We start from the raw sequence: 14,143 nt of genomic DNA on the forward strand, positions 1-14,143 counted from the left end.
AGCACATAATATATATACACACACACACACACACACACACACACACATCACCCACGTAACACAGCACATAATATATACACACACATCACCCATGTAACACAACACAATATATACACACATCACCCATGTAACACAACACAATATATACACACATCACCCATGTAACACAGCACATAATATATACACACATCACCCATGTAACACAGCACATAATATATACACACATCACCCATGTAACACAGCACATAATATACACACACATCACCCATGTAACACAGCACATAATATACACACACATCACCCATGTAACACAGCACATAATATATATACACACACACACACACACACACACACACACACACATCACCCACGTAACACAGCACATAATATATACACACACATCACCCATGTAACACAACACAATATATACACACATCACCCATGTAACACAACACAATATATACACACATCACCCATGTAACACAGCACATAATATATACACACACACACACACACACACACACACACACATCACCCACGTAACACAGCACATAATATATACACACACATCACCCATGTAACACAGCACATAATATACACACACATCACCCATGTAACACAACACAATATATACACACATCACCCATGTAACACAGCACATAATATATACACACATCACCCATGTAACACACCACATAATATATACACACATCACCCATGTAACACACCACATAATATATACACACATCACCCATGTAACACAGCACATAATATATACACACACACATCACCCACGTAACACAGCACATAATATATACACACATCACCCATGTAACACAGCACATAATATATACACACACACATCACCCATGTAACACAACACATAATATATACACACATCACCCATGTAACACAGCACATAATATATACACACACATCACCCACGTAACACAGCACATAATATATACACACACATCACCCACGTAACACAGCACATAATATATACACACATCACCCATGTAACACAGCACATAATATACACACATCACCCATGTAACACAGCACATAATATACACACACACATCACCCATGTAACACAGCACATAATATACACACACATCACCCATGTAACAGCACATAATATATACACACACACACACACACACATCACCCACGTAACACAGCACATAATATATACACACAGCACATTATATACACACATCACCCATGTAACACAGCACATAATATACACACACACACACACACATCACCCATGTAACACAGAACATAATATATACACATCACCCACGTAACACAGCACATAATATATACACACACATCACCCATGTAACACAGCACATAATATACACACAAACACATCACCCATGTAACACAGCACATAATATATACACACACATCACTCATGTAACACAGCACATAATATACACACACACACACACACACACATCACCCATGTAACACAGCACATAATATATACACACATCACCCATGTAACACAGCACATAATATATACACACATCACCCATGTAACACAGCACATAATATATACTCACATCACCCATGTAACACAGCACATAATATACACACACACATCACCCATGTAACACAGCACATAATATACACACACACACACACACACACATCACCCATGTAACACAGCACATAATATACACACACACACACACACACATCACCCATGTAACACAGCACATAATATATACACACACACATCACTCATGTAACACAGCACATAATATACACACACACACACACACATCACCCATGTAACACAGCACATAATATATACACACATCACCCATGTAACACAGCACATAATATATACACACATCACCCATGTAACACAGCACATAATATATACACACATCACCCATGTAACACAGCACATAATATATACTCACATCACCCATGTAACACAGCACATAATATACACACACACACACACACACACACATCACCCATGTAACACAGCACATAATATACACACACACACACACACACACATCACCCATGTAACACAGCACATAATATACACACACACACACACACACACACACACATCACCCATGTAACACAGCACATAATATATACACACATATCACCCATGTAACACAGCACATAATATACACACACACACACACACATCACCCATGTAACACAGCACATAATATATACACACACACATCACCCATGTAACACAGCACATAATATATACACACACATCACCCATGTAACACAGCACATTATACACACACACATCACCCATGTAACACAGCACATAATATATATACACACACACACATCACCCATGTAACAGCACATAATATATACACACACATCACCCATGTAACAGCACATATATACACACACACACATCACATAATATATACACATCACCCACGTAACGCAGCACATAATATATACACACACATCACCCATGTAACACAGCACATAATATATACACATCACCCACGTAACACAGCACATAATATATACACACACATCACCCATGTAACACAGCACATAATATATACACACACATCACCCATGTAACACAGCACATAATATATACACACACACACACACACACACATCACCCATGTAACACAGCACATAATATATACACACACACACACATCACCCATGTAACACAGCACATAATATATAAACACACACACACCACCCATGTAACACAGCACATAATATATATACACACACACACACATTACCCATGTAACAGCACATAATATATACACACATCACCCATGTAACAGCACATAATATATACACACACACACACACACATCACCCATGTAACACAGCACATAATATATATACACACACACACACACACACACCACCCACGTAACACAGCACATAATATATACACACACACATCACCCACGTAACACAGCACATAATATATACACACACATCACCCACGTAACACAGCACATAATATATACACACATCACCCATGTAACACAACACATAATATATACACACATCACCCATGTAACACAGCACATAATATATACACACACACATCACCCATGTAACACAGCACATAATATACACACACACACACATCACCCATGTAACAGCACATAATATACACACACATCACCCATGTAACACAGCACATAATATATACACATCACCCATGTAACACAACACATAATATATACACACATCACCCATGTAACACAGCACATAATATATACACACACACACATCACCCATGTAACACAGCACATAATATACACACACACACACATCACCCATGTAACACAGCACATAATATACACACACATCACCCACGTAACACAGCACATAATATATACACACATCACCCATGTAACACAACACATAATATATACACACATCACCCATGTAACACAGCACATAATATATACACACACACATCACCCATGTAACACAGCACATAATATACACACACACACACACACACATCACCCATGTAACACAGCACATAATATACACACACATCACCCATGTAACACAGCACATAATATATACACATCACCCACGTAACACAGCACATAATATATACACACACATCACCCATGTAACACAGCACATAATATATACACACACACACACATCACCCATGTAACACAGCACATAATATATATACACACACACACACACACATCACCCATGTAACACAGCACATAATATATAAACACACACACATCACCCATGTAACACAGCACATAATATATACACACACATCACCCATGTAACACAGCACATAATATATATACACACACACATCACCCATGTAACACAGCACATAATATATACACACACACACACACACACACACACATCACCCACGTAACACAGCACATAATATATACACACACATCACCCATGTAACACAGCACATAATATATACACACACACACACACACACACACACACACACATCACCCATGTAACACAGCACATAATATATAAACACACACACACATCACCCATGTAACACAGCACATAATATATACACACACACACATCACCCACGTAACACAGCACATAATATATATACACACATCACCCACGTAACACAGCACATAATATATACACACACACATCACCCATGTAACACAGCACATAATATATACACACACACATCACCCACGTAACACAGCACATAATATATACACACACACACATCACCCATGTAACACAGCACATAATATATACACACACATCACCCACGTAACACAGCACATAATATACACACACACACACATCACCCATGTAACACAGCACATAATATACACACACACACACCACCCATGTAACACAGCACATAATATACACACACATCACCCACGTAACACAGCACATAATATATACACACATCACCCATGTAACACAACACATAATATATACACACATCACCCACGTAACACAGCACATAATATATACACACACACACATCACCCATGTAACACAGCACATAATATACACACACACACATCACCCATGTAACACAGCACATAATATACACACACATCACCCACGTAACACAGCACATAATATATATACACATCACCCATGTAACACAACACATAATATATACACACATCACCCACGTAACACAGCACATAATATATACACACACACACATCACCCATGTAACACAGCACATAATATACACACACACACATCACCCATGTAACACAGCACATAATATACACACACATCACCCACGTAACACAGCACATAATATATACACACATCACCCATGTAACACAACACATAATATATACACACATCACCCATGTAACACAGCACATAATATATACACACACACATCACCCATGTAACACAGCACATAATATATACACACACACACACACACACACATCACCCACGTAACACAGCACATAATATATACACACACATCACCCATGTAACACAGCACATAATATATACACACACACACACACACACACACACACACACACCACCCATGTAACACAGCACATAATATATAAACACACACACACATCACCCATGTAACACAGCACATAATATATACACACACACACATCACCCACGTAACACAGCACATAATATATATACACACACACATCACCCACGTAACACAGCACATAATATATACACACACACATCACCCATGTAACACAGCACATAATATATACACACACATCACCCACGTAACACAGCACATAATATATACACACACACATCACCCATGTAACACAGCACATAATATATACACACACATCACCCACGTAACACAGCACATAATATACACACACACATCACCCATGTAACACAGCACATAATATACACACACATCACCCATGTAACAGCACATAATATATACACACACACACACACATCACCCACGTAACACAGCACATAATATATACACACACATCACCCATGTAACACAACACATAATATATACACACACACATCACCCACGTAACACAGCACATTATACACACACACACACACACATCACCCACGTAACACAGCACATAATATATACACACACACATCACCCATGTAACACAGCACATAATATACACACACATCACCCATGTAACAGCACATAATATATACACACACACACATCACCCATGTAACACAACACATAATACAGTGCCTACAAGTAGTATTCAACCCCCTACAGATTTAGCAGGTTTGATAAGATGCAAATAAGTTAGAGCCTTCAAACTTCACACAAGAGCAGGATTTATTAACAGATGCATAAATCTTACAAACCAAAAAGTTATGTTGCTCAGTTAAATTTTAATAAATTTTAAACATAAAAGTGTGGGTCAATTATTATTCAACCCCTAGGTTTAATTTTTTGTGGAATAACCCTTGTTTGCAATTACAGCTAATAATCTTCTTTAATAAGACCTGATCAGGCCGGCACAGGTCTCTGGAGTTATCTTGGCCCACTCCTCCATGCAGATCTTCTCCAAGTTATCTAGGTTCTTTGGGTGTCTCATGTGGACTTTAATCTCGAGCTCCTTCCACAAGTTTTCAATTGGGTTAAGGTCAGGAGACTGACTAGGCCACTCCAACACCTTGATTTTTTGCCTCTTGAACCAGGCCTTGGTTTTCTTGGCTGTGTGCTTTGGGTCGTTGTCTTGTTGGAAGATGAAATGATGACCCATCTTAAGATCCTTGATGGAGGAGCGGAGGTTCTTGGCCAAAATCTCCAGGTAGGCCGTGTTTTCCATCTTCCCATGGATGCGGACCAGATGGCCAGGCCCCTTGGCTGAGAAACAGCCCCACAGCATGATGCTGCCACCACCATGCTTGACTGTAGGGATGGTATTCTTGGGGTCGTATGCAGTACCATCCAGTCTCCAAACGTCACGTGTGTGGTTGGCACCAAAGATCTCGATCTTGGTCTCATCAGACCAGAGAACCTTGAACCAGTCTGTCTCAGAGTCCTCCAAGTGATCATGAGCAAACTGTAGATGAGCCTTGACATGACGCTTTGAAAGTAAAGGTACCTTACGGGCTCGTCTGGAATGGAGACCATTGCGGTGGAGTACGTTACTTATGGTATTGACTGAAACCAATGTCCCCACTGCCATGAGATCTTCCCGGAGCTCCTTCCTTGTTGTCCTTGGGTTAGCCTTGACTCTTCGGACAAGCCTGGCCTCGGCACGGGAGGAAACTTTCAAAGGCTGTCCAGGCCGTGGAAGGCTAACAGTAGTTCCATAAGCCTTCCACTTCCGGATGATGTTCCCAACAGTGGAGACAGGTAGGCCCAACTCCTTGGAAAGGGTTTTGTACCCCTTGCCAGCCTTGTGACCCTCCACGATCTTGTCTCTGATGGCCTTGGAATGCTCCTTTGTCTTTCCCATGTTGACCATGTATGAGTGCTGTTCACAAGTTTGGGGAGGGTCTTAAATAGTCAGAAAAGGCTGGAAAAAGAGATAATTAATCCAAACATGTGAAGCTCATTGTTCTTTGTGCCTGAAATACTTCTTAATACTTTAGGGGAACCAAACAGAATTCTGGTGGTTTGAGGGGTTGAATAATAAATGACCCTCTGAATAAACTTTTCACAATTTAAAAAAAAATTAAACAAAGAAATAACATTCTTTTTTGCTGCAGTGCATTTCACACTTCCAGGCTGATCTACAGTCCAAATGTCACAATGCCAAGTTAATTCCGAATGTGTAAACCTGCAGGGGGTTGAATACTACTTGTAGGCACTGTATATACACACATCACCCATGTAACACAGCACATAATATATACACACACATCACCCACGTAACACAGCACATAATATATACACACATCACCCATGTAACACAGCACATAATATATACACACACACATCACCCATGTAACACAACACATAATATATACACACATCACCCACGTAACACAGCACATAATATATACACACACATCACCCACGTAACACAGCACATAATATATACACACACATCACCCACGTAACACAGCACATAATATATACACACACACATCACCCATGTAACACAGCACATAATATACACACACATCACCCATGTAACACAGCACATAATATATACACACACACATCACCCACGTAACACAACACATAATATATACACACATCACCCACGTAACACAGCACATAATATATACACACACATCACCCACGTAACACAGCACATAATATATACACACACATCACCCACGTAACACAGCACATAATATATACACACACACACACATCACCCATGTAACACAGCACATAATATACACACACATCACCCACGTAACACAGCACATAATATATACACACATCACCCATGTAACACAGCACATAATATACACACACATCACCCATGTAACACAGCACATAATATATACACACATCACCCATGTAACACAGCACATAATATACACACACATCACCCATGTAACACAGCACATAATATATACACACATCACCCATGTAACACAGCACATAATATATACACACATCACCCATGTAACACAGCACATAATATACACACACATCACCCATGTAACACAGCACATAATATATACACACATCACCCATGTAACACAGCACATAATATATACACACATCACCCATGTAACACAGCACATAATATACACACACATCACCCATGTAACACAGCACATAATATATACACACATCACCCATGTAACACAGCACATAATATATACACACACACACACATCACCCATGTAACACAGCACATAATATATACACACATCACCCATGTAACACAGCACATAATATACACACACATCACCCACGTAACACAGCACATAATATATACACACACACACATCACCCATGTAACACAGCACATAATATACACACACATCACCCACGTAACACAGCACATAATATATACACACACACACATCACCCATGTAACACAGCACATAATATACACACACATCACCCACGTAACACAGCACATAATATATACACACACACACATCACCCATGTAACACAGCACATAATATACACACACATCACCCACGTAACACAGCACATAATATACACACACACACATCACCCATGTAACACAGCACATAATATATACACACACATCACCCACGTAACACAGCACATAATATATACACACACACACACATCACCCATGTAACACAGCACATAATATATACACACATCACCCATGTAACACAGCACATAATATATACACACACACATCACCCATGTAACACAGCACATAATATATACACACAGCACATAATATACATACACACACACACACATCACCCATGTAACAGCACATAATATATACACACATCACCCACGTAACACAGCACATAATATATACACACACACACACACACACATCACCCATGTAACACAGCACATAATATATACACACATCACCCATGTAACACAGCACATAATATACACACACATCACCCACGTAACACAGCACATAATATATATACACACACACACACACATCACCCATGTAACACAGCACATAATATACACACACATCACCCACGTAACACAGCACATAATATATACACACACACATCACCCATGTAACACAGCACATAATATATACACACATCACCCACGTAACACAGCACATAATATACACACACATCACCCACGTAACACAGCACATAATATATACACACACACATCACCCATGTAACACAGCACATAATATATACACACAGCACATAATATACACACACACACACACACATCACCCATGTAACACAGCACATAATATATACACACACATCACCCACGTAACACAGCACATAATATATACACACACACATCACCCATGTAACACAGCACATAATATATACACACAGCACATAATATACACACACACACACATCACCCATGTAACACAGCACATAATATACACACACATCACCCACGTAACACAGCACATAATATATACACACACACACACATCACCCATGTAACACAGCACATAATATATACACACAGCACATAATATACACACACACACACATCACCCATGTAACACAGCACATAATATACACACACACATCACCCATGTAACACAGCACATAATATATACACACACACACATCACCCATGTAACACAGCACATAATATATACACACACATCACCCATGTAACAGCACATAATATATACACACACATCACCCATGTAACACAGCACATAATATATACACACACACACATCACCCATGTAACACAGCACATAATATATACACACACATCACCCATGTAACACAGCACATAATATATACACACAGCACATAATATACACACACACACACACATCACCCATGTAACACAGCACATAATATACACACACACATCACCCATGTAACACAGCACATAATATATACACACACACACATCACCCATGTAACACAGCACATAATATATACACACACATCACCCATGTAACAGCACATAATATATACACACACATCACCCATGTAACACAGCACATAATATATACACACACACACACATCACCCATGTAACACAGCACATAATATATACACACACACACACACATCACCCATGTAACAGCACATAATATATACACACACACACACATCACCCATGTAACAGCACATAATATATACACACACATCACCCATGTAACAGCACATAATATATACACACACATCACCCATGTAACAGCACATAATATATACACACACATCACCCACGTAACACAGCACATAATATACACACACACACATCACCCATGTAACACAGCACATAATATATACACACACACATCACCCATGTAACACAGCACATAATATATACACACATCACCCATGTAACACAGCACATAATATATACACACATCACCCATGTAACACAGCACATAATATACACACACACATCACCCATGTAACACAGCACATAATATACACACACACATCACCCATGTAACACAGCACATAATATATACACACATCACCCATGTAACACAGCACATAATATACACACACACATCACCCATGTAACACAGCACATAATATATACACACACACACATCACCCGTGTAAACAGCCGTGTGTTGTGGCTGTACGAGTGGCAGCAGCTCCATGTATCAGTATGGGGCTCACATCCCGCACACACGGTAAACACGTCAGGTAGCAGGCTGCACACAGCACCCGGCGATATCGATCACACCGGACCTGGCCGCGTCGATCACATCGCACCCTGACGAGGACGATCTCACCTCTCCGGCCGCAGGTACCAACCTGCACTATCCGCTCACACTGGAGCTTCCAGCGGAACACACCAACTGCACGTCCAAGCCGGGGGGGGGGAGCCCTGGCTACAAGATCAAACCATTCCCCACAGAGGTTGTCCTCGTTCTTCCCTCCCCCTGCAGACCTGTCTGCGCATTGGTACATTCCGACCTCAAGGTTCTGGATTCCAAAAATTCCAGGGATGAAGGATTAACCTTTTCATTACTGCAGACGTTCTGCCTGTGGGCACGGCCAGGTGCCGCCAGAGCTGAGGGCACAACCAGGTGCTGCCAGAGCTGAGGGCACAACCAGGTGCTGCCAGAGCTGAGGGCATGGCCAGGTGCTGCCAGAGCTGAGGGCATGGCCAGGTGCTGCCAGAGCTGAGGGCACAACCAGGTGCTGCCAGAGCTGAGGGCATGGCCAGGTGCTGCCAGAGCTGAGGGCACAACCAGGTGCTGCCAGAGCTGAGGGCATGGCCAGGTGCTGCCAGAGCTGAGGGCACAACCAGGTGCTGCCAGAGCTGAGGGCACAACCAGGTGCTGCCAGAGCTGAGGGCATGGCCAGGTGCTGCCAGAGCTGAGGGCACAACCAGGTGCTGCCAGAGCTGAGGGCATGGCCAGGTGCTGCCAGAGCTGAGGGCACAACCAGGTGCTGCCAGAGCTGAGGGCATGGCCAGGTGCTGCCAGAGCTGAGGGCACAACCAGGTGCTGCCAGAGCTGAGGGCACAACCAGGTGCTGCCAGAGCTGAGGGCATGGCCAGGTGCTGCCAGAGCTGAGGGCATGGCCAGGTGCTGCCAGAGCTGAGGGCACAACCAGGTGCTGCCAGAGCTGAGGGCACAACCAGGTGCTGCCAGAGCTGAGGGCATGGCCAGGTGCTGCCAGAGCTGAGGGCACAACCAGGTGCTGCCAGAGCTGAGGGCATGGCCAGGTGCTGCCAGAGCTGAGGGCACAACCAGGTGCTGCCAGAGCTGAGGGCATGGCCAGGTGCTGCCAGAGCTGAGGGCACAACCAGGTGCTGCCAGAGCTGAGGGCACAACCAGGTGCTGCCAGAGCTGAGGGCATGGCCAGGTGCTGCCAGAGCTGAGGGCACGGCCAGGTGCTGCCAGAGCTGAGGGCATGGCCAGGTGCTGCCAGAGCTGAGGGCACAACCAGGTGCTGCCAGAGCTGAGGGCATGGCCAGGTGCTGCCAGAGCTGAGGGCACAACCAGGTGCTGCCAGAGCTGAGGGCACAACCAGGTGCTGCCAGAGCTGAGGGCATGGCCAGGTGCTGCCAGAGCTGAGGGCATGGCCAGGTGCTGCCAGAGCTGAGGGCACAACCAGGTGCTGCCAGAGCTGAGGGCATGGCCAGGTGCTGCCAGAGCTGAGGGCACAACCAGGTGCTGCCAGAGCTGAGGGCACAACCAGGTGCTGCCAGAGCTGAGGGCATGGCCAGGTGCTGCCAGAGCTGAGGGCACAACCAGGTGCTGCCAGAGCTGAGGGCATGGCCAGGTGCTGCCAGAGCTGAGGGCACAACCAGGTGCTGCCAGAGCTGAGGGCATGGCCAGGTGCTGCCAGAGCTGAGGGCACAACCAGGTGCTGCCAGAGCTGAGGGCACAACCAGGTGCTGCCAGAGCTGAGGGCATGGCCAGGTGCTGCCAGAGCTGAGGGCACAACCAGGTGCTGCCAGAGCTGAGGGCATGGCCAGGTGCTGCCAGAGCTGAGGGCACAACCAGGTGCTGCCAGAGCTGAGGGCACAACCAGGTGCTGCCAGAGCTGAGGGCACAACCAGGTGCTGCCAGAGCTGAGGGCACAACCAGGTGCTGCCAGAGCTGAGGGCACGGCCTGGTGCCGCCAGAGCTGAGGGCACAACCAGGTGCTGCCAGAGCTGAGGGCACAACCATCTGCTGCCAGAGCTGAGGGCACAACCAGGTGCTGCCAGAGCTGAGGGCACAACCAGGTGCTGCCAGAGCTGAGGGCACAACCAGGTGCTGCCAGAGCTGAGGGCACGGCCAGGTGCTGCCAGAGCTGAGGGCACAACCAGGTGCTGCCAGAGCTGAGGGCACAACCAGGTGCTGCCAGAGCTGAGGGCACAACCAGGTGCTGCCAGAGCTGAGGGCATGGCCAGGTGCTGCCAGAGCTGAGGGCATGGCCAGGTGCTGCCAGAGCTGAGGGCACAACCAGGTGCTGCCAGAGCTGAGGGCACAACCAGGTGCTGCCAGAGCTGAGGGCATGGCCAGGTGCTGCCAGAGCTGAGGGCACAACCAGGTGCTGCCAGAGCTGAGGGCATGGCCAGGTGCTGCCAGAGCTGAGGGCACAACCAGGTGCTGCCAGAGCTGAGGGCATGGCCAGGTGCTGCCAGAGCTGAGGGCACAACCAGGTGCTGCCAGAGCTGAGGGCACAACCAGGTGCTGCCAGAGCTGAGGGCATGGCCAGGTGCTGCCAGAGCTGAGGGCACAACCAGGTGCTGCCAGAGCTGAGGGCATGGCCAGGTGCTGCCAGAGCTGAGGGCACAACCAGGTGCTGCCAGAGCTGAGGGCATGGCCAGGTGCTGCCAGAGCTGAGGGCACAACCAGGTGCTGCCAGAGCTGAGGGCACAACCAGGTGCTGCCAGAGCTGAGGGCATGGCCAGGTGCTGCCAGAGCTGAGGGCATGGCCAGGTGCTGCCAGAGCTGAGGGCACAACCAGGTGCTGCCAGAGCTGAGGGCACAACCAGGTGCTGCCAGAGCTGAGGGCACAACCAGGTGCTGCCAGAGCTGAGGGCATGGCCAGGTGCTGCCAGAGCTGAGGGCACAACCAGGTGCTGCCAGAGCTGAGGGCATGGCCAGGTGCTGCCAGAGCTGAGGGCACAACCAGGTGCTGCCAGAGCTGAGGGCATGGCCAGGTGCTGCCAGAGCTGAGGGCACAACCAGGTGCCGCCAGAGCTGAGGGCACAACCAGGTGCTGCCAGAGCTGAGGGCACAACCAGGTGCTGCCAGAGCTGATGGCACAACCAGGTGACGTCCAGAGCTGAGGGCACAACCAGGTGCCGCCAGAGCTGAGGGCACAACCAGGTGCCGCCAGAGCTGAGGGCACAACCATCTGCTGCCAGAGCTGAGGGCACAACCAGGTGCCGCCAGAGCTGAGGGCACAACCAGGTGCCGCCAGAGCTGAGGGCACAACCATCTGCTGCCAGAGCTGAGGGCACAACCAGGTGCCGCCAGAGCTGAGGGCACAACCATCTGCTGCCAGAGCTGAGGGTACAACCAGGTGCTGCCAGAGCTGAGGGCACAACCAGGTGCCGCCAGAGCTGAGGGCACAACCAGGTGCCGCCAGAGCTGAGGGCACAACCAGGTGCCGCCAGAG

General features: G+C 45.6%; 1 protein-coding gene across 5 annotated transcripts in view; it reads right to left on the bottom strand.

Annotated features, from left to right (window-relative positions):
* Positions 1-14,143, bottom strand: part of CCDC120 (coiled-coil domain containing 120) — a 55,584-nt gene that overhangs the window by 39,094 nt on the left and 2,347 nt on the right. Inside the window, exon 1 of one of the 5 annotated variants that reach the window (XM_073541208.1) lies at positions 10,810-11,002. The exons of 1 other annotated variant lie outside the window; for it this stretch is intronic. In XM_073541208.1, the coding sequence (XP_073397309.1) occupies positions 10,810-10,987 (178 nt within the window). In that variant the 5' untranslated portion in view covers positions 10,988-11,002. Of the gene's footprint in view, positions 1-10,625; positions 10,690-10,765; positions 11,003-14,143 lie in introns of those variants that run through there. 3 more of the 5 variants (XM_073541214.1, XM_073541215.1, XM_073541212.1) reach the window with 3 other exon arrangements.

The sequence above is a fragment of the Dendrobates tinctorius genome, unplaced genomic scaffold (genome assembly GCF_039654945.1).
Source record: "Dendrobates tinctorius isolate UK_male_01 unplaced genomic scaffold, ASM3965494v1 ptg000120l, whole genome shotgun sequence".
NCBI lineage: Eukaryota > Metazoa > Chordata > Amphibia > Anura > Dendrobatidae > Dendrobates > Dendrobates tinctorius.